Here is a 23,001-nt window from a genome sequence, read left to right as displayed (position 1 = left end):
GACTGAGAGACAGGAGCTAAGTGCAAGAGGAACGTGGAACAGAGAGGCTGGAGAAGGCAGCCCTGTAAAGGCCCTGCCAGCCGCTGAGCCGTTCCTCAGTACCGCTAGTCTGAGCCGTGCACACCAGCTCCCAGCACCTCATCATCTGCTCTGAGACTCTGGAGGGATAAGCTCACACCCAGGTCCCTCTCCTCAGAGACTTGCTGGCAGGCCTCAGGCTGGCATGCTCCTCAGGGCCCCGGAATGCTCTCTTTCACAAACAGGCCAAACCCTTCCCAAAGCTGTCACCTCCCCAGCGGCCTTCCCTTAGCGTGGGGTTCAGGGTGGGTCCAGCCAGGGTGAAACGATGGCCCACATGGTTTGCACGGAAGGGGGCACCGCAAGGGCCCCAAAGGACTCACAAGACCAGTCGCAGATCTGCCAAAATTCCAGAAGTCTTAACACATTTATGTTTCTGAGCCCAGAGTGTCTTACATCTGGCTGTATGCCCACAAGGTAGCTTTTTTTTTTTGGAAAAACCATCTACCCTAACGGAATTTCTCAAAACTGATAAAACGTCACAGACAAGAGGGAGAGAGCTGTCTGATGTGCAAAGGGAAACAATTCAGTGCATGTGCCCAGACTGTTCCGAAGCCTCCTGCCTCCCCCTGGGTTAATTTTCAGGATTGCAAAGTGCTTGTTAAAGACATGTCCTGTGGCCCTGGCCGGTTGGCTCAGCGGTAGAGCGTCGGCCTGGCGTGCGGGGGACCTGGGTTCGATTCCCGGCCAGGGCACATGGGAGAAGCACCCATTTGCTTCTCCACCCCCACCCCCTCCCCTTCCTCTCTGTCTCTCTCTTCCCCTCCCACAGCCAAGGCTCCATTGGAGCAAAGATGGCCCAGGCGCTAGAGTGGCTCTGGTCCCCGCAGAGCGACGCCCCGGAGGGGCAGAGCATCGCCCCTGGTGGGCGTGCCGGGTGGATCCTGGTCAGGCGCATGCAGGAGTCTGTCTGACTGTTTCTCCCTGTTTCCAGCTTCAGAAAAAATAAAAAAAAAATAAAAAAAAGACGTGTCCTGTGACTGGGCTGGAGGTGCCCCCATTCCTCAGCCCGTACACACACCCTGCCCTCTGAAGCCAGCTTCCTGAAACCCAGCAGCCCCAGGGAGACTGCTCCCTGAGAGTTTCCTCTGCCTCCATCTTCCTGTCCTTCCACAACCTCCCATGCCCAAGACCCCAAGGCCAGAGGGCACAGAAATTTGGAAAGCTGGCCTTAGGGATGTCTACCAAGGGGCTGGACTTCACCAGAAGGTATAGTGGGAAGAGGGGGCATTCCTAGCAGACCAGTTTGAGACAAGGAAGGGCAGTGTGTGGACAGAGGCTAGAGATTGTGGAAAGGTCACCTTCACCAACTAAAAATGCTCCTGGGTCATGCAGGTGATAGAGGCCATCAGAATAATAATGAAACTAACAGCAGCCAAAACTCAGAAGTTCCTTCTGTGCGCAAAGCACCACACTTTCCAAACACCGTCCTGTCATCCTCCCATCACCCGAGGAAGCAGGTTCTGTACAGTCACCATTTCACATGCAAGGGACCTCGCCCAAAGCCCACAGCTAGTACACACGAGAGCCAGGGTTTAAGCCGGGGACACCTGATCTAGAACCCACACTCTAAACCAGGGGTCGGAAACCTATGGCTCACGAGCCAGATGTGGCTCTTTTGATGGCTGCATCTGGCTCGCAGACAAATCTTTAATGAAAAGAATAACGTTAAAAATATAAAACATTCTCATGTATTACAGTCCATTCATTTCCTACCACTCATGTTCATGGTTGCGGGTGGCTGGAGCAAATCACAGCTATCCTCTGGGACACCACCAAATTTTTATTGGATAATGCATAACGTACACAGGTCGTTGTGAGGTCAGGAAGTAAACTTCCCTACTTTTAATCAAGTAGTCAGCTAGCTAATTGAAGAAACTCTTTTGACGAAGAAGATGGCTAAAAGAAAAAAAGATGAGGAGTATCATACTTTTCAGCAGGAATGAACAGAGGAATTCCCCTTTGTGGAGAGAGCAGGTTCTGCAGTGTGTCTAATATGCAATGATAAAATTGCATCGATGCAACAAATATAAAGTGGCACTTTAACACACACCATACTACATTTGCATTGAAATATCCAGCAGGGGACAGGAGGAAGAAAGCATGTCAAGAGCTACTGTGCAGAGTGCAAGCTAGTCAGCAGCGACCCAATGTTTGGACCCAACAAGGTGACTGGAATTAGGCTAGCTTTGCTGGTGCATTAGCAATTGTGAGAAACGGAAAGCCATTCACAGATGGGGAGTATGCCAAAACATTCATGCTTGATGTTGCCAATGAACTTTTTGACCTTTCAGATAAAGACAAGATAATCAAAAGAATAAAAGACATGCCTCTGTCGGCAAGAACTGTTAATGATCGTACCATCATGATGGCAAATCAAATTGAAGCGACACAAGTGAAGGCCATAAATGCAGCACCATTCTTTTCTCTCGCTTTGGGATGAGTCAACAGACGTAAGCCATTTATCCCAGTTCAGCGTGATTGCCAGGTCTGCTGTCAGTGACACACTACGTGAGGAAAGTCTTGCTGTTTTGCCTATGAAAGCGACAACAAGAGGGTAGGATTTATTCAAGTCTTTCACTGAGTTCGCTAAAGAAAAAATATACTGATGAATAAACATTTCGGTGTGTACTGATAGTGCTCCGTGCATGGTGGGGAGAAATAGAGGATTCGTAGCGCTTCTTCGTGAACATTAAAAACGAGCCATCCTAAGGTTTCACTGCATCTTACATCAGGAGGCACTTTGTGCTCAGCTCAGATGTGTGGTAAGCAGCTTGGTGAGATGATGTTAATTGGTCGTTTGGGTGGTCAACTTTATTGTTGCCCAAGCTTTAAATGATCGCCAATTTAAAACACTGCTGGATGAAGTTAGGAATAAATATCCTGGTCTGCTTCTGCACAGCAATGTATGTTAGTTGTCAAGAGGGAAGGTGCTCAGCCATTTCGCGGCTTATCTGAGTGAAATCCGGACTTTTCTTGAAATGAAATATGTCAAGCATCCTGAGTTAGCTAACACTGAGTGGCTCCTGAAGTTCTTCTATCTCATGGACATGACTGAACATCTGAACCAGCTCAATGTGAAAATGCAAGGCATTGGAAATACAGTCTTATCCCTTCAACAAGCAGTGTTTGCATTTGAAAACAAGCTGGAACTCTTCATTGCTGACACTGAAACAGGTCGTTTACAACTTTGAAAAACTGGGAGAGTTTAAAGATGCATGCACAGCAAGTGACCCTGCTCAACATCTTGATCTCCAGCAGCTAGCGGGCTTCACATCTCATCTCCTGCTGTCATTCAAAGCACGCTTTGGAGAATTTCGTGAGCGCACTCGTCTTTTTAAGTTCATCACCCATCCACACGAGTGCGCAGTGGACAGCGCCAAACTGAGTTACATTCCCGGTGTCTCTGTCAGAGATTTTGAGCTATTGTACAAGCTGCTGATCTGAAGGCCTCAGACATGTGGGTGAATAAGTTCAAGTCACTGAATGAAGATTTGGAAAGACTTGCACGACAGCAAGCAGAGTTGGCGAGCAAACACAAGTGGGGAGAAATGAAAAAACTTGGAAAGCACTTTCCATCACATACCACACACAGCAGCATGTGAGTATTGCTGTACTGACAATGTTTGGCTCTACATATGCATGGGAGCAGTCTTTCTCACATCTAAAGAACGTAAAGACCAACCTAGGATCACGTTTAACAGATGGAAGTCTCAACGCCTGCATGAAGCCTAACCTCACCATGTATCAACCAGACTACAAAGCCATCAGCAAAACCATTCAGCACCAGAAGTCGCATTAATGGTAAGAAGTACTTTATTCATCATTGCTTAGCAACAGCATAACGTAATTAAAAAGAATTCAGAGACTTACTGTACTTTAAAAGTGTTGGTCTTACATAAAATGCACACCTTTACTTGTATTTAGTGTTAAACATATTGTATGGCTCTCACAGAATTACATTTTAAAATATGTGCCGTTCATGTCTCTCATTCAAAAAGGTTCCCGACCCCTGCTCTAAACAGACAAGATGACAGAATCAGATGTATTCATGAAACTAAACTAGAGAAGGGAGAAAAGAAATGGGTGTCGAGGGCCGACAGGTCCAAAGGCAGCAGAAAGGTTCAGGAGAACAAGGGAAGAGGCAGAGAGGGCCGAACATGTGAGACCTGGGGAGTCGGGTACAGAGAGAGGAGCTGACAAAGACAATAGAGTCAGAAACGAAGCTCGAAGAACCTGGAGACCAGCAAGACAAGGCTGGTCTCAAGGGCTCGGGCGAGACTGAGGCCAGCAAGCGACCCCAGAAGCTGGTCCCTGGTGATGAAGCAGGCAGAGGCACAAACGGCACTGCCTGAGGAAGTGACCCCAAAGACCCAGAGTGAGGGGGTTCTTCTAGACACAAAGCAGGTGGGTGGGGCACAGAGGGCAGAAGATGCCCGACAGGTACCACACTGTGTTGGGAAAGAGAACCCAGGACGGCAAGGGTAACATGGGCACACCTCCTCACCCACACACCGAGAGGGACCATCAAGGATTTTAGACAGAGGCCACACTGAGACGTGCCTTCAGAGAGATCATTTCACCTGTACACTCCGAGGGCCACGGGACGATGAACAAATCAGAATGCAGACCGGGAAGGAAAGAGTAGTCCAGGCAGGACAAAGCTGTGTGCCTTGGAGGTGATGGCAGAGGTGGAAGGAGCAGAGGAGGTCGATGGGAAGGGCGGCGGCAGGGGACACGGCAAGGCTGGTGCTTTCTGTGTGCTTACATGTTTAATGGTCTACTCTCATCCTATTACTTTCTAAACATGTTTTATTTTATTTATTTACTTATTTAATGTTTTTCAGGGACAGAGAGAAAGTCAGAGAGAGGGATAGACAGGAACGAAGAGAGATAAGAAGCATCAATCATTAGTTTTTCAATGCAACACCTTAGTTGTTCATTGATTGCTTTCTCATATGTGCCTTGACCGTGGGCCCTCAGCAGACCGAGTAACCCCTTGCTGGAGCCAGCGACCTTGGGTCCAAGCTGGCGAGCTTTTTGCTCAAGCCAGATGAGCCCGCACTCAAACTGGCGACCTCGGGGTTGAACCTGGGTCCTCCGCATCCCAGTCCGATGCTCTATCCACTGCGCCACCGCCTGGTCAGGCATTTTATTGATTTTAGAGAGAAATAAAGAGAACAAGATCAATTTGTTATTCACTTAATTATACATTCATTGGCTGATTCTTTTATGTGCCCTGAGCAGAAATTAAACCCATAACTTGGCATACTGGGACGACACTCTAGCCCAATGAAGAATTGATATTTCTCATCTCTCTCCCTTCCTGTCTGTCCCTTTCTCTGACTCTGTCTCAGCCACACAAAAAAAAAAAGAAAAAAAAAAAAGGAACTCTGTTTTGTGTACTGTCCAAAAGCCATTGGCAATGGACCAGTGGCCAGCACAACCAGCCATCCCAGGGCAGTGGACTTGAGCACTAAAAGCTGCAATAACTCGCCTGACCTGTGGTGGCACAGGGATAAGACGACCTGTGCAGGGAAAAGGAAGGACCCCCTTGGCAGGGGTGAGGCTCTTGGTTCTGGTGTTCCTGTCAGGCCTCTGGCACTTGGCCTGTTGCAGCTGGTGACTTCCTCGGGTCACAGGGAAGCCTGGGAAAGACCTTCTCACTGTCTGTGCAAACACTGTCCATTTGCCTGGAGCTGCACACACGAAAGGGAGAAGAGCCAGCGAGGCTGCTCCAGCCCTTCCTAGGGCTGAGGTTGCTCTGCTCTTACACTTGTAAGCAGAGCCGCTGTCTCTGGGCCCTCGGGCACAAGACGTAGTCCTTACTTAATTTACTGACTGTCCTTCCACTTGGACTGTGTGCTCTGTGCATGTTTGCGAGGTTCACCTGTCTGGAGCAGAGCCTAAACCAGAGGAGGCACCTCTGAATAGTTGCTGAATTAGTCAGCTGGTGGGGTGCCTCCAGGGTGCTTGGAACCATAATAGGCACTTGGATTCAGCATCTCGGTCCCACAGGACAACTGCAGGCTAAGGGACGTTCTCCCACATTAAAGACAGCAGAGCTAGGCACGGAAGTCAAGACTGCCGGTTGCGTTGTGCTGGCTGTTTGCCATGCACCTTCTTTGTGTAACATACCAGAGGCTTCTGTTTCTCTTAAGTACTGGTTGCTGCTATGACCATGGCATAAATTTCCTTTTAAGAAGTTTTAAGATTAAAGTTACTGCAACTTTTTATTTTATCTTTTTAGATTTATTTATTGATTTTAGAAGGAGCAGGAGAGAGAGAAAAAGAAAGAGAAAGAAAGGTGAGGGGAAGCGTAGAAAGCATCAATACATAGTAGTTGCTTCTCGGGTGTGCCTTGATCGGGAAAGCCCCGGGTTTTGAACCAGTGATCTCAGCATTACAGGTTGACGTCTTATCCACTGCGCCACTACAGGTCAGGCGAGTTATTGCAGCTTTTAGTGCTCACGCCCAGTGCCCTGGGATGGCAGGTTGTGCTGGCCACTGGTCTATTGCCAATGGCTTTTGGACAGTACACAAAACAGTCGTCATCCCCCCCCCCTTTTTTTGTGGCAGAGACAGAGAGAGTCAGAGAGAGGGACAGACAGGAAGGGAAACAGATGAGAAACATCAATTCTTCGTTGGTGTCTTAGTTGTTCATTGACTGCTTTCTCATATGTACCTTGACCGTGGGCCTTCAGCAGACCGAGTAACCCCTTGCTCAAGCCAGCGACCTTGGGTCCAAGCTGGCGAGCTTTGCTCAAACCAGATGAGCCCGCGCTCAAGCTGGAGACCTCGAGGTCTCCAACCTGGGTCCTCTGCATCCCAGTCCGACGCTCTATCCACTGCACCACCACCTGGTCAGGCCAGAGTCCCTTTTTAACACATGTTCTATAATCCTACTTTTGAAATTCCATGTATGGAAGTACTTAAAATAACATGGGATGATTCTAAGTTTAATGTTAAATAGAGGAGACGTGAGCTAGCCAGTGCCTGATCAGTCACCCTCATATGGTCACTTTCTTGATGAGATTCCGTGGGATTCGAGTTTCTCCCTACTGTCTCCATGCTGGCATAATGTGGTTTCCCTGGCCAGCTCTCTCAAACTCATGGAAGACTGCTCAGCTGCCATATGACTGGGACATGGGACAAGGGCCTCGTGCCTGCAGGGGCATGTACAGGGGATGCTCAGCCTTGACGTTAGAGTCTAGAGTGCTTGGCACCTGTGTAACCTGCACGGGAAGTTAGCCCCTTCTTAGGGGTGATCGTGTCTGTTTCAGCTGCCCTGGCATGGCGTGAGGGCTCCGTGTGCCTGCATGGCGCTGGGCCACAGACAGAAGTAGAGCATCTCTGTACCTGAGCAGAAGTTCTTTCTCTCCTGTAGTTCAGGCCTCCAGGTGCAAGGGTCAAGAATGAGAACAAGGCCCTGGCCGGTTTGCTCAGTGGTAGAGTGTCGGCCTGGCGTGCAGATGTCCCGGGTTCGATTCCCTGCTTCTCCACCCCTCCCCCTCTCCTTCCTCTCTGTCTCTCTTTTCCCCTCCCACAGCCGAGGCTCCATTGGAGCAAAGATGGCCCGAGCGCTGGGGATGGCTCCTTGGCCTCTGCCCCAGGTGCTGGAGTGACTCTGGTCGCAACAGAGCGACGCCCCGGAGGGGCAGAGCATCGCCCCCTGGTGGGCAGAGTGTCGCCCCCTGGTGGGCGTGCCGGGTGGATCCGGTCGGGCGCATGCGGGAGTCTGTCTGACTGTGTCTCCCGTTCCCAGCTTCAGAAAAATACAAAAAAATAAAAAATAAAATGCATAAAAAAAAAGAATGAGAATAAACTTTTGCTTTCCAAAAAGTCTATGAAAAAAAATCAGTACCAATAAATATAAAAATATTACTCAGCCTTATGAAGAAGTTTCTAATACATGCTGCAACATGGATGAACCTTGAAGACATTATGCTCAATAAAATAAGACAAAAAAGGACAAAGGGTATAATTCCTTATCATTCCTGGAGCCATCAGACCTAGACACGGAGAGGAGTGGTGGCTGCCAGAGGCTGGGGGTGGGGATCTGTGTTTAGTGAACACAGAGCTGGGTCTGAGGAGGGTAAAAGCCCTGCAGATGGGTGGCGCTGACGGTTACACAGTGTGAGTTTACTTAATGCCACCGACCAGCTGAACGAGGTTCGAACGGTGTGTGTGATGTTGTGTGTATTTTACCACCACAGCAAAACTAAAAATAAATGTCACCTAATACTCCTTTTCTAGACATTCTAAATAGGTTTGTCAAGTACTTAGGAACGCTCTCCAGTGGGCACAGCCCCAGAAACATCTGGAAGGTGTTGCCTGGAGTAGGATCCTCGGCCTCCCCTGTGTCCTGGAAAGACCAGGACTCAAACACAGCCACAGCCCCAGCCAACCTGAGCTCCTCCTCAAAGCAGCTGTTCTTGGCCCCTGGCTGGTTGGTTCAGTGGTAGAGCATCGAGCCAGTTTGGAGATGTCCCGGGTTCCATTCCTTGGCAGGGCACACGGGAGAAGTGACCATCTGCTTCTTTTCTCCTCCCTCTCCCCATCCTGCAGCCAGTGGCTCAACTGGTTCCAGCGTGACCCTGAGCAATGGCCTCAGGTGCAGAGTACAGCTTGGTTGACTTCACATCCCAAAGGGAGTTGCCAGGTGGATCCCCTCAAGGCACATGTGGGAGTCCGTCCCTCTTAACTCCCCTCCTCTTAAATAAAAAAAGAAAAGGCAAGCAACTGTTCTTACAAATGTCTCTACAGGTCCATATGCAGGAGTATGAATACCCCCCACAATACTAGGTTGACCTTTTTATTGAAACCCTTGCAGTCTGTGTAGACACCTTAATTCTCTGACAACCCTGTCTGATGTGCTTTTATCAGTAATTGATTTGGACGATCTTCACAACTGGGAGTGACATTAAAACCAGACCCAACCAATTTTGGCAGGTTAGAAGTGGACTACCTGGTCCCACAACTCTGTAGAAGCATTTCACTGGGTCATCACAGAAGCCAAGCTGGGTGCCTTCTCCACCTCTCTGACCCCCCAACTTTTAGTTTTCTTTCAGGAATGGTGTCCTGGGGTCTGGGGGACTGGTGACACACAAGGCAATTCCTGGGGGCAGGAACAAAGGTAATATATTGGACACCTAAGGACCCATACCTCCAGAGGCCAATGGGGCAAATCAACTTTAGGTGCTATGACCATCAACAACCTCCCATTCTTTCCCAGGGTCAAGGTCATTTTAACCATAAAACTCAAAGGAGGCAGCCATACTGAGCCCATGTGGATAGGGCCCAAGCATGGGACCTGCTAAAGAAAAAGCCTGCTGGGTCCTGGCCGGCTGGCTCAGCGGTAGAGCGTCAGCACAGCATGTGGAAGTCCCGGGTTCGATTCCTGGTCAGGGCACACAGGAGAAGCGCCCATCTGCTTCTCCACCCTTCCTCCTCTCCTTTCTCTCTGTCTCTCTCTTCCCCTCCCATAGCCAAGGCTCTATTGGAGCAAAGTTGGCCCAGGCACTGAGGATGGCTCCATGGCCTCCACCTCAGGCACTAGAATGGCTCCGGTTGCAACGGAGCAACTCCCCAGATGGGCAGAGCATTGCCCCCTGGTGCCTGGTCAGGTGCACGCGGGAGTCCCTCTGCCTCCTCGCTTCTAACTTTGGAAAAATACAAAAAAAGAAAGAAAGAAAAAGCCAGCTGGGAAGCTTAGCTGCTTCTACCCGAATCATGAACCTAGGATGGGTGGAGTGAAACTAGAACCAACCACCACAGCCATGGTGCAGGCCCTGGGGGTGGGTGGGGCTGGCCAGAAGCTTACAAATTAAATTCTTGGACCTATACCTGGACCTACACCTGTAAGCACAAAGCAGGGAGCAGCGCCTCATAGGAGGAATCCCTTATCTGCATATGGAAGTGCTGGTCTTTCCCTTTCTATCCCCCAAGCAGATGCACAATGGGATGGCTAATGAACAGATGCAAAGGGGGGCAAATCTAATGGTCAGGGGCACTGATCTTGGCAGTGGAATCCCAACCTGGGCTAGTGAGCAGCAGCAGAGGCCCTAATCCAGATGCTATGCAACAGTCTACCTAGGAAGTAAAATACAAAGTGAATAATCCTCAGTTCCCAGCAAGCACCTACTCAGAAGAAATTGCTCTAATACTGTACAGACAGAAAAGGCAGAGGAAAGCAGTAGGAAGAACTTTACCTGGGCCCAAAGAAGTGTAAAGGCTTCACAGGGTAGCAAAACAAGAACAAAAAACCCCATCAGGTCTCTAAACTCCAAGAACATTGAAAATGTCCCCAAATGATCACCCATGGCTTCATATCATACAGCCAACCTCCCTTCCCCTCCCCTAAACCTTTTGTCTACTGGAGAAATTTTCAACTTGGAGGGAGAAAGAAGGCAGACTCAACAAAAACATCAAAAGGTGCTTAAGGCCCTGGCAGGTTGGCTCAGTGGTAGAGCATCGGCCTGGTGTGCAGAAGTCCCGGGTTCGATTCTCGGCCTGGGCACACAGGAGAAGCACCCATCTGCTTCTCCACCCCTCCCCCTCTCCTTCCTCTCTGTCTCTCTCTTCCCCTCCCGCAGCCAAGGCTCCATTGGAGCAAAGATGGCCCGGGAGCTGGGGATGATTCCTTGGCCTCTGTCCCAGGTGCTAGAGTGGCTCTGGTAGCAACAGAGCGACGCCCCAGAGGGGCAGAGCATCGCCCCTGGTGGGCGTGCCGGTGGATCCCGGTCGGGCGCATGCAGGAGTCTGTCTGACTGTCTCTCTCCCCGTTTCCAGCTTCAGAAAAATACAAAAAAAGAAAAAAAGAAAAAAAAGGTGCTTGAAAGGAAGATAATTTTACCCCATCATGGAAAAGTCCAGCAAAAAAAAAAGACAGGCTCTGGAACCTGAGGTTCAGATGCCAGCTAAATAAGTCTGCGTATTAACTATCTGTATGACCCAGAGCAACTGAACGACCTCCCTTATGCTTCAGGACATGTAAACAGAGCTCACCCCACTCCTCTGCAGCTGGATTCGTGAGAGATGTACAGTGCACCAGTAGATGTGATTGCATCCCAAAACTAGAGTAACTCCCCAGACAACTGGATCACTTTCCTAAGACCATGAAGAATTGTGATTTCAATTCCAAACCAGAAAGGCGTTATCAGTTAATAACATCCTTTAGCAGACATTCTTTCTTTTTAAATTTGTGCCCGTCAAATAAGTCTATACTTGCCAGCCAATTTATTCAGCTACCTGGACGTAGCCACACGGGTACACCAGGAGACCACATGGTTTAAATAAAATACTCCAGGCCCTGGTCAGGTAGCTCAGTTGCTTAGAGCATCATCCCAATACGCCCAGGTGGCAGGTTCGATCCCCGGTCAGGGCACACACAGGAAACAGCCAATGAACACGTGAACAGCTGGAACAGCAAATCAATGTTTCTCTCTCCCTCCCTCACTCCTTTTCTCTGTCTCTAAAATCAATCAATTAAGAAAACATTAAAAAGAATACTCCAAGAAAACCTATGGTCAAATTTCTCTTCTGTACAACAGGCAATTGACAATCCTCATTTTTTTTTTTTTTTTTTTTAACAGAGAGAGAGGTCAGATAGAGGGATAGACAGGGACAGACAGACAGGAACAGAGAGATGAGAAGCATCAATCGTTAGTTTTTCGTTGCACATTGTAAACTCCTTAGTTGTTCATTGGTTGCTTTCTCATGTGCCTTGACTGTGGGCCTTCAGCAGACCAAGTAAACCAGGGGTCTCAAACTCAACTCAGCATGTGCGCCGCACTAGGTCTACAAAAGGCAACTGTTACGCAACACTTTTCTCACTGCAGTTGAAAACAAAAAAAAAAATCAGTACAACAAGCACAATCGTACATGCAGTTTACTCAGTGTCACAAAACGACCAGAAACTGTAGTTCGCATCACAACTGCTGTTAACTAAGCTAGTATCTAGCTAGGATGCTAGAGAAATGAAAAATACAAGTAGGCCCCTAGGCTTACTTAATTTTATCCAAAATATTTTGAACTTCGTGGATTAGTCTGCGGGCCGCACAAAATTGTTCGGCGGGCCGCGAGTTTGAGACTCCTGAAGTAAACCCTTGCTCAAGCCAGCAACCTTGGGTCCTAGCTGGTGAGCTTTTGCTCAAACCAGATGAGCCCACGCTCAAGCTGGTGACCTCAGGGTCTTAAACCTGGGTTCTCGGCATCCCAGTCCGACGCTCTATCTACTGCGCCACCGCCTGGTCAGGCGACAATCCTCATTTTGAAATCTTTCCAGGCCTTTCTTACCCTGCATGAGGCAGCAGTCCATAAACGTGCCACTTCTATCCACGTCTGGAAAAAACACCTAAAGGAACTCCAGCTCCCAGGAGCACACCCTCCGTAAGAGATAACCTCTTGTCTCTTCACACCTGGCCTCTGACCTCGGCATCAAGACTCTGAGCCTCCCTCCTCAGAGAGGAACCTCCAACGGTCTTGCTCTAAAGCCCCAAAGACCTGCTGGGAAACAGGCTAATTAAAAAAGACCAGTCAGAAGAGCATGTACGTGAACGAAATCTCAGTAAGGTCCACCCGGTCGGTATGTTCTGTAGGAGCCACCTTACTCAAAGACTCCTAACCGGGGGACCCTGCAAGATGTAGTCATTCATTCAAAGTGAGACAATGGAACAACACACAGAGCACACCAAGCCCTTTTTATCTGGCACACAAACCAATCACCTGTGCACATTCTCAATGACAAGCACCCTGAATCTTCTCAGTGAGTAGCACCTTAAAATCAATGCGGTAGAAACCAATGAACACGGACTGTGCTAACAGCTTTTCAAGGAAGAGCCAGTCCTAACTGCCCTGGTCCAACCTACTCTTTACCCTCCCTAACTGGTCCTGAGGCCACTAGTCTTATCCACCTTTCTCCACCACCCTTCCTGTAGCACAGTGACTTCTCTGAACGACAAATCTATCCCTGTTACTTCCCTGCTTCCAACTCAGTTCAGTGACTTCACATCTGGCCATACGATAAACCCTGAATTCCTTAACAGGGAAGCACAGCAAAGACCTTTTTGGACCTGGTTTCCACTTACCCCTCCCGCTCCACCTCTTGGAACAATCCGTATTTCAACCCCAGGCAATTCTTCGTTCCCTCCACCCTCACTGCTTAGTCCCAGCAGCCCCCTGTGCCAGGTTCACTTCTGTGCCCCAAGCGGAAAGCTTGGCACACAGAAGACCTCACCCGTGTGCTGACTTCGTATACTAAAGAAGGCAATTCTCAAAGGAGGGGGGTGGGCAACACAAAAAGCCAGCAAAACAGCTTTCTACTTGAATGTTCCAACTTCCCCTCAAACTCAGATACAACCGAAGCCCCTATTAAGAAAAAAGAAAAAGAAAATGTTCCCTTCATCTTCTCTGCTTTTCATTACCAGAGGTCCCAACATTCCGGGTCAGTGACCTGGAAGGCCTGGTCCTGAAGAGGCAGGAGAGCAAGGTTCTTCTAGATTCGCTCCGCCGGCCGTGTGACCTTGGACAGCATGAGCCGAGCGCAGGGCTGCGGAGCTGAGACCCGAAGTCTGACTCCGAGGACTCGGCGCAGAGGCAGAAGGACAGGGAGAGATAGGGCTGTGAACGGCGTGGGCCGCGGGCAAAAATAAGGCAAAAAAAAAAAAAAGCCAACCCCCCCCGCATGAATGCCCACCGCGGGCTCCCGGCTGTTCGAGGCTCGGAGTTCCCTCCTCCTCCTCCTCCTCCTCCTCCCTCGACGGGTCCAAGGGTGGACGATGTCGTTCGCACAGCACTGAGTTTCGGAACTCAGGACCCTGATTCACCTTCAGGCACCTGTCGGGCGGGCCGCCGCCTCCACCGCCGCCGCGGTCACGGGTTCGGACGACCGGAAGCCGAGTCCTAAGCGAAGCTGCGACCCCCGCCCCCTTCAAGCCCAGAGGAGGCTCTGCCACCAGGTCCCGGCGGACTCGCGGGTCCACCCGCCCCCGTGGGGAACTGGCGCGAGCACACAAAGGGGGCGGCGTCAACAGAAACAAAACGCGTGCGCGGCTCTGCTCTTTCCCCCCCGCCCCGCCCCGCCCCGCCCCGGAGCGGCCCCCAGTCCCCGACCCGCGGCCGCGCCCGGGGACCCCGGCCCGACTCCCCGAAGGACCTCGGCAGCGTCCCTATCCTCCGCAGCTTCGGTGTCCCCGGCTCAGCGGCTAACTGAGCGCGGCCGGCCGCTGCCCGCCCCACCCCCACCCCCACCCCCGCTCCCAGTGGGGACCCTGCAGCCGGACGGACACGCAGGCCAGCCGGCCCGCGTTCCCGGGGGAGGCCCGAGCGGGGTCGGCCGCGCCAAGGCGGCTCCTGGGGCCGCAGCGTCGAGGCCGCTGCAGGCCGTGCAAGTACCCGAACCCCGTATCTGTCCGGCCCTGGCTTGCTGCTCCCTCCCCCCCTCCTCCACGAAGCCTGGTTTTACTTGGGGCTGGTTCGGTTCGGGCAGGTGCCGCCGACGACCCACCTTAGGTAGAAGGACCTTTGGAAGCTACTGCGAAGAAGCATTCCACCGAGACGCCGCCGTCTCAACAGCGACCCACTTCCGCTCTGGAGGCCTCGGCTCCGCCCCCGGACGTTTCCATTGGCTGCCACCGCCCCTGTTCCTGGTTTCTACCGGTCAGAGACGTATATTTTCAATTCTATTGGATGAAACGACCATCTATTACCACTTTGAAACGGGGCTTTTTCCGGCCTCGCTTACTCTCGCGAGCTCAAGCTCCCCCTCTCCTCGCGCGAGTTGCGGCCGGCTCCCCTCGCTTGTCCCCGGGACTTCTCTGTAGTTGTGATCCACCGAACAAAACGGCCAAGCGGGCAGCAGGCAGCTTGGACATCAGTCCATGCAGGCCAGCCCTTCCACGGAGTAAATACTAAGGTGACCAACTTTTTTTTACAATGGAAAGGACAAAAATAACTGGAAGGAAACAATATCGTAAATAAAAGAAACATTCATTGCAACAATACACTATAATATGATAAATGAATAAAAACATTTGTAACATTTTATATTGTCATTATACTTACATGCCTATTAATTTTTAATAATTGTAAGAAAAAAGTACTCATTTAGATACAAAAACATCACATCACACGCAATGGACAGACTGCATGGATCTAACACGGACATTTTCAGATGCGTCTTCCAATATCAAAAAGGAGGATGTGTAGGAGGACACTTTTCCAGGGAGGATGCAACTTACAAAAGGACTGTCCTCCCTAGAGAAGGACGATTGGTCACCTTATTAACACCCGACCCAAGCCGACCGTCTCCCGGTCTCAGTTTTCTCTCCTTTAGGGCTTTGTGAGCCATGTTCCCCGGGGGAAACTGGGCCTGGATCTGCAGCACTTCCGGGGCACCTGCGACCCCCGAGGTGCCAGGCCCTTGGCTGGCGTCTGTTCCGGTGATCATTTACTCTTCCAGGCTGGTGGTGGAGACAGGAAAACAACACAGCCTGGCCCATCTGCCCGAACCCAGAGGAGGTACTGACCACCAGGACGTCTGGAGGGCTCCCCAGAGGAAGTGACCTTAGAGCTGGGAACTGAAAGGCCTCCAAGAGAGTTTCATAAGAGGGAAGCTGGGGGAGGGGAGTGATGGGCTGGCATGTCCAGGAAACTGAAGGCTGCCCCGTGTACCAGGAGCACAGAGGTAGGGAGCAGCGTGGGAGGCAAGAATCAGATCTTAGAGGTTAGGAACCTGACCCAGATGCCAGGTTAAGAGTCTGGATTATCCCCAGGGCAATCGGTGTCCGGAAAGGAAGGACTGAACCTGTGGAGGAAGCACTCTCGCCCAGGTCTCCTGGAGGTCCAGCAAGAGCCTGGGGGTCTCAGGGGTCCCTGGAGCCTCTAGTGGACCTCCAAGAGCCAAGAGAGTGCAGGCCTTGGGTCACTCCACTGTTTAAGCGAAGTCTTACTTTTCCCTCACCTGTCATAAGAGGATATACCTACTGCAGAGGACTCAGCACAGCACTTGCACAGCTGCATGCCAGCACCAGGGTCGGGGCTGCAGATCAGTCCTTTTTGTTCTAATACCCAGATCTCAGGCCATGGCCATCACCTCTGGTCCCTAGGGCACCCTCAGGTAGTGAGGCGGTCACTTAAAATGCCTGGGGATGGCCCTGGCCAGTTGGCTCAGTGGTAGAGTGTCGGCCTAGCGTGCAGAAGTCCCGGGTTCGATTCCCAGCCAGGGCACACAGGAGAAGCGCCCATCTGCTTCTCCACCCTTCCGCCGCGCTTTCCTCTCTGTCTCTCTCTGCCCCTCCCGCAGCCAAGGCTCCATTGGAGCAAAGTTGGCCTGGGCGCTGGGGATGGCTCCTTGGCCTCTGCCCCAGGTGCTAGAGTGGCTCTGGTCGCAACAGAGCGACGCCCCGGAGGGGCAGAGCGTCGCCCCCTGGTGGGCGTGCCGGGTGGATCCCGGTGGGGCGCATGCGGGAGTCTGTCTGTCTCTCCCTGTTTCCAGCTTTAGAAAAGAAAAAAAAATGCCTGGGGATGGGCAGTTTTCTAAGAGGTGATCTTTAACCCAGAAGACGGAGTCTTGTATAGAAATAACTAAGCAGATCAAAACCACAGCACTAATGTTTTTGTCTTGAGTTTACAAGCAATCTCTATGTTTGATATTTTATGCAGTTATAAGGGAATTTGGTACAGTAGAGTATAAGGTAAATTTGATTTCAGTGTAAAATATGTGGTTAGGTATTTTGAAAGAGATTTTAAGTTTCAAGGTACAAGATTTTCCAGTTTCTGGCTATAATTGGAATGGCATTCAAGAGAATTTATAAGTTTAAGAGAAATGTAGACATTTAATACATCTATAGGAATTTTTAAGTACTTCATAAGACAGACAACTAAAATGCTAAAAAATATATATAGATAGATGCTACATGTATAAGTACAGTTTAAATGTTTAAAGGGGATTTTAGCTTATAAATGAGACCATACATAACTAATCAAAGTGATAACTGAAAAACGACCAGCTTTATAAAGAAGATTGATAATTTGAATTTCACAGCCTAAGGAAAAACTAGGGTTTTCTATTTGTAACTTTTATACATTAAAGATGTGATATTGAAAAATAAAGTCATGAAAAGAACTTTTGTGCTCAGAAGCTGCCTTTAAAGCCTCTGCAAACCTCACTGGACACAGCTTAAGTGCAGGTTCCTGGTCACACACCAGAACCTAAACGTCTGTGGAGGGGGCCTGAGAACCTGGGTTTTTTTGGGGTTTTTTTTTTTTAATTTTTTTTTTTTGTAATTTTCTGAAGCTGGAAACGGGGAGAGACAGTCAGACAGACTCCCGCATGCGCCCGACAAGGATCCACCCGGCACGACGCTCTGCCCACCAGGGGGCGATGCTCTGCCCCTCCGGGGTGTCACTCTGCCCCTCCGGGGCATCGCTCTGCCGCGACCAGAGCCATTCTAGCGCCTGGGGCAGAGGCCAAGGAGCCATCCCCAGCGCCTGGGCCATCTTTGCTCCAATGGAGCCTTGGCTGCGGGAGGGGAAAAGAGAGACAGAGAGGAAGGGGGGGGGTGGAGAAGCAAATGGGCGCTTCTCCTATGTGCCCTGGCCGGGAATCGAACCCGGGTCCCCCGCACGCCAGGCCAACGCTCTACCGCTGAGCCAACCGGCCAGGGCCAGAACCTGGGTTTTTTTGTTTGTTTTTTAATTGATTTTAAAATTAAAATCAATTAAAAAGAGAGAGGAAAGAAAAGAGAGAGACAGGACCATCAATATGTTCCTGCATATGCCCTGACTGGGGATTGAACTAGCAACCTCTGTGCTTCGGGACTACACTCAAACTAACCAAGCTAGCTGGCCAGGGCCTGAGAACCTGCTTTCTAACTATCTGGAAGAACCCCGGCCCAAGTGAGTTTCAGATATTGTCAAGGAAGGTCTTCCTGCTGCACTTGTGCAGAAAATACACTTAAGCAGAATGTCAATACCCCAGGTGGTCCAGAGAGCTCTCTCGGCATCAGAGGGACCTTATTTCCCCCGTCTGGCCTTCTTCTGAGGGTGTCTCCTACACAGAGGGGAGGCAGAGATCCTAGGCTCTTGAAGATCCTGGGCTCAAGTTGGTTTAGCTGTTGCTTTGCGACAGACCTCCATAGAGCTCAGTGTTTTCAGCAAACGGGCATTTATTTGTTGCTCGTGAATCTACAAGTTAGTTCTGGGGGAAGGTTTTGGTCCTGGAAGGCCTCACATGCTGGAGTCTACTGTGAGCTCTGTTGCTAGGACCGCTGGCTCTCTTTCACATGGCATCTCATCCCCTCAGGTCACCCAGGGAGTGCTCGCACTGGGACCAGGCAGGGTTCCAGGAGAACAGAAGGGAGCTCCAAGGCCACTTGCAGCCCAGGCTCTAAACTGGCACCCAGCCCCTTAGGCTGCATCCGGCTGACCAAAAGCAAGTCAGGGACTGGGGGAAACAGGCTCCGCCCCTTGATGAGTCACAGGCAACCAACATGGAGACCCAGAGACATTTTGCATCAACCCACCATGCAAGGCCTGCTTTCAGGCCACAACCTCGGGATGGCCCAAGGCCTGCTCCCACCAACGTTTATAGGGAGCAGAAGCCCCAGGTGCTCTCAAGACAGCTCTGAGCAGCTGGCCCATCCAGAATGGTGGGTAGGTACTTTGTGGACTGCCAACCAGCAGCACAGTCGATAGCACCTGAGTTTGTTGGGCCCTCACATCTGCCGTCGTCACAGGGCTTGATTTGGGTGCCCATGCACACTGTAGGAACTGGCTAGCAGAGCATGCTCAGTTCAGGCGAGTGACGCTGGAATAAGAGTTCACCCAAGGCTTCAAGGACAGAGAGGCTTCCCTCCGAAGAGTACCAGGAAGAGAAGGCATTTCTTCCTCTGGATGTTGTGAGGCTGGAGCTGCTGGCAGTTTGGAGACAGAGCTCCAGGGTCAGGCATGTCCTGAAGTCCACCCTACTTTTGGATCGCTTCTGAGGGACTTTCTGGACAGGTCATCATCAATGTATTCTCTTGATATCAAATGAAATGGGTTTGAAACAGAACACGGGATATAAAGCAATTATGTTTATCCTCTAGATAAAATTTACTCTTCTCCCAGCTTTAATTTGACAGGGAAGTGGGAAATTCCTCTTTCTACCAACAACCTGGGTTGTGGGAAAGCCCTGGGGTTCTAAAATTCAGAATATTGGGAGAGAGCTCAGTTCTTGTCACTTCAAGGTACCAGTCTTCCTGATCTGAACCTCCTCAAGGTGCCAGGAAAATCTCTCTCCTGACATCTACCCACCTGGCAATTTCCAGCCCCTCCACCTACCCCTTGGCCTTGCCCTTATTTTCTCCTTCCTGGGAGTGGCAGCAAAGCCAGCCTGTCCACAAGGCCACACCTTCTCCTGGGTCCTAGCTCTGGGACCCAGGACCCAGGAGAAGGAATCCATCCCTATCTGTCCCTGGGCAGAGTAATACCAAGTGTTCTTTTGGTGACACTGGAGACGGCTGGGCAGTGCTCTTAAGTCACCAGGCTTAGCTTTAGATCCTGGCTATGGGGCCATGTCACTTCACCTCTGAGCACCAGTGCTTATCAGCAGAATGGGTGTGGGGGACACTTGCTACCCCAGTGCAAGCTCCACTGCTGCTAGGTTTACATGAGATATCTCACGAGTAGGGCCAGTCCCTAGTGGCTAAAGAATCCTCTCAACCTCCCACCGAACACACAATCACACACCCAGTCTTCAGGGTCCGCAGGTGAAGCCATTCTACTCCGGATAGGGGTTCCAGGTGTATACTTGCAGAGGGGGGGGGGCTCTGGAAGATGGGGTGCCCAGAATGCTCTGGGTAGGGAAGGGCTCGGTGGCCATATTTAGCACATAAAAGACGAGGGCCGGGTCAATTTGAATGCCAAATAAACAATACGTTTTTGGCAGGTCGCTTCCATCCAGCGTCCTCCTGCATACAAGGCTGCTCTGGGCAGGTGGAGACTGGGGCCGGGGCGGAGGGATGGGGAGAGGGGGCGAGCAAAAAGGAGGCGCACATGGTGGGCCGCACGCTTTATTGTGGCGGGGGGTCTCGGGGTCCAGGCACGTGGCCACCGGGCTCAGGAGGCCTCCAGGCGGCGCGCGGGCCCGCCGCCAGCCGAGCCTCCCCGCTGCAGCGCCTGCAGCCTGCGCTCGCGACTCTGCTCCAGCTCCAGCCAGTGCTGCGCTTCCAGCTGTGCCTGCGGCCGATGGGCAGGCAGGGTCGGAGCGGGCGAGGGCAGCACCCCTCCGACACCAAGTTCCACCTGCCCCGGCCCAGGTCCCGGCCCAGCCCGGCTCCCACTCTCCCCTGCCGAGTCCCGGGCTCACCCGCGGCCTCCGGCGCGTGGCCCGCCGCGCCGGCACGTGCAGCAGGGCTGCCTGCCTGCGGCGCTCCGCCGCCTTCTCCTGGATCCTGCGCTGCAGCTCTTGCACGCGCTCGTCCTGGCAGGGCGCCCCCGGGGCCGCCGCTTTCTTCTCCTCCCACCTGGGCCAGGCGACAGGGCGGGCTTAGACGAGGGTCCTAACCACAGGTGATATAGGTGGAGGGGGCTGCGGGGGGGGGGGGGCCTGTAAGGACGCTCCCGTGGGACACCCCGTCTCCTCTATCTTTTTGTACTTAACATTAAAAAAGAAGCATTCCATATGTATTAAGTATGTGTATTTGGGGTAAACAAGTGAAAGCCCCCCTTACCTTGCACCCCACCCCCACCCACCCTTGCCCTCCGTTGCCTTGACGAAACAGCTGCTGATAATTGTGCTATCTTTGCAAACCTCTCCCAATACTAGGCCATTTTTCCTTCCAAAATGAGATCCATTGTACTGTACTATAGGCGGTTCCCTGCCACCTTGTGTTCAAGCACACATCACAGACCCAAGGACATTTGTGGACGCTGCTTCCTCCGCCACCATGCTGCCTGGCTGAATCCAGCCCCCCACCCATTAAAACGCCCCTAGTGAATTAGTGCCATGGGGTCTGGCTTCACACAGGGAGGCTCCAGAGCTTTGTTAGTGGGTTTTAGAGGATCAACACCAACCAGACTGCATTTGGGATCTGTCAGGAGGCTGGGAGGTGGGGAGGTCTCTCAGGTGTGTTCCACCTGGTTGGGGACCCGCTGAGTAGACAGCCAGCTCTCCTAGGGAAGCCCCTCCACCGCCCCCGCAGCAGTCACATGCCTCCTCTGAATCAAAATCAGAGCAGCAGATACTCAGGACCCATAGTGCTGGAATTTGGGACTGTCCTTCCTTCCGTCCACCCAAGCCCAGTTGTGCTCAGACACTCTCTGGAGCCCTGTGTGCCAGACCCTGAACTAGGCTACACTCTGACAGTGCTGGGTGCCACCTCCCTTGAGAAAGCCTTTCCTCGCTATGGGATCGGGCCAGGTCCCAGAGGCCAACCTAGCACCAGGGCTGACACCAGCCTCTGCCTGACCAAATTGTCAAGGGCAGCCACATGGGACTGGAAAAGTCACCACCGTGTTCCACAGACAGACAAAAAGAGGTGTGTGTGTGTGTGTGTGTGTGTGTGTGTGTGCATGCTCTCCACGAAAGGGAAGCCGAGATGCTTGACAAATTCAATGCTGGAGTCTCAACTAGGTCCTGGTTTCAAAAGAAAAAAAAGATATAACAGCCTTAGGACCCCTGAGAAATGTACCTACAGGATATTCAGAGGCTGTCGGGGAGTTCTGTGAAACTCTGGTTATGTGAACACTTGCTTATGTAGAACACTTGTCTGTTTTCAGAAGATGCACACGAGGTGCTTAGGAACAAAGTGTCAAATGCCTGCAACTATTTCCAGATGGTGCTGCAAAGAGAGATAAAGAGCAGCTAGCTAGCGGAGCACATGGCAAAAGTCGTACCCATGACCCAGATGCAAAATGAGTGGATCTAGGTCATGGGCATCAAGCCATCACTGTGATTTTCTCACCTTCTCTGTATGCCCGAGGATTGTCTGATAAAACAGCAGGGCTGGGGGCACTGTGTGGGCAAAGGGGTGGTTTGTTGTTGCAGGAACTCCCTGAGGGTGCAGAGGGCACCAACCTCAAGGCCGCAGACCTCCCCGTGGCCGCGCGGCACAGCGAGATCTGCTCCAGCGCTGTCTGCAGCTCCTGGCTCTTGGTACGCTTGCCCTGGATGATCTGGTCTCGTTTCTCCTCCTCTTCACGCTGCTGAGCCTCTTTGAGCAAGGCCAGCCGTTCACGCAGCTCCACGATGGACATCTCCCCTTCTAGGCCATGTCCGGGGGTCTGGGGGGTTGGGCAAGGGAGGCCCCAGGCTGAGAGTCAGAGCTGTGGCCAGCCTGCCCTGCCTGCCCGGCCAGCCTGGCCATGTCCTGGGCCTGGCTGTCCTCTGCCCCTCCTGCAGAGGTGCCCCTCCTGCTTTCCAGGGGCCTGGCCCCGCACCCAGGATACTGCCTTCCCTCTGCCCAGGGGTGTCTGTGACATTCTTGCCATCTGGCTTCCCCATCCTGGGCCCCTCTATCACCTGAGACTCCCTAGGGTGACTGGACATTTTAGCCCAAGTGGAGTTCACCACTGTCACCTAGTCAAGGCCCAGGGCCTGGGCAGAGAGCACACAAGACTACCGAAGCCCCTGGGGCCAGGCCTAACCCCCCCACCTTCCTGAGCCAGCCTGGCCTGCCATGGTGCTTCTCAGGCAGGCCTCTGGGCTGCGATGCCCGGGTTCAGCTCCCGCTCACCCAGCCTCTGGCCTTCGTCTGCCGCGCTCTCCCTGCCCTGCCCTTCCCACCTGGGGAGCCCCGGACTTCCAGATGCAATACTGGGAAACACCTCCCGACACTGTCCACCCACGAGAGCCCTGGATTCCCGCCCCCAGGGTTTACCAAGTTCTCTCCTGACAGGACTGTGAACTCTCGGGCCAGTCCCAGGCCTCCAGCATGGTGG

General features: G+C 51.9%; 2 protein-coding genes across 4 annotated transcripts in view; both read right to left on the bottom strand.

The window, feature by feature from the left end:
- RNF4 (ring finger protein 4) overlaps nucleotides 1–14,708 on the bottom strand; it is a 36,194-nt gene extending 21,486 nt beyond the window's left edge. Inside the window, exon 1 of the mRNA XM_066385100.1 lies at nucleotides 14,585–14,708. The gene's annotated coding sequence lies outside the window, so the exon portion shown is untranslated. The remainder of the gene's footprint in view (nucleotides 1–14,584) is intronic.
- A 3,628-nt stretch (nucleotides 14,709–18,336) lies between these two features.
- CFAP99 (cilia and flagella associated protein 99) overlaps nucleotides 18,337–23,001 on the bottom strand; it is a 48,714-nt gene continuing 44,049 nt past the window's right edge. Inside the window, exons 14-17 of one of the 3 annotated variants that reach the window (XR_010751694.1) lie at nucleotides 22,139–22,344; nucleotides 20,429–20,650; nucleotides 19,810–20,298; nucleotides 18,337–19,099 (exon numbers count right to left, since the gene is read on the bottom strand). Coding sequence is in view for 2 of the 3 variants with exons in the window: in XM_066386856.1 (XP_066242953.1) it covers nucleotides 20,133–20,298; nucleotides 20,429–20,650; nucleotides 22,139–22,344 (594 nt within the window). In the remaining variant the exon portion in view is untranslated. Of the gene's footprint in view, nucleotides 20,299–20,428; nucleotides 20,651–22,138; nucleotides 22,345–23,001 lie in introns of all 3 variants that reach the window. The other 2 variants (XM_066386856.1, XM_066386857.1) reach the window with 2 other exon arrangements.

This window comes from Saccopteryx leptura, chromosome 5 (assembly GCF_036850995.1).
Source record: "Saccopteryx leptura isolate mSacLep1 chromosome 5, mSacLep1_pri_phased_curated, whole genome shotgun sequence".
NCBI classification, from domain to species: domain Eukaryota; kingdom Metazoa; phylum Chordata; class Mammalia; order Chiroptera; family Emballonuridae; genus Saccopteryx; species Saccopteryx leptura.
Note: the sequence above shows the minus strand (reverse complement) of the source record. Positions and strands in the feature narration are given on the sequence as shown.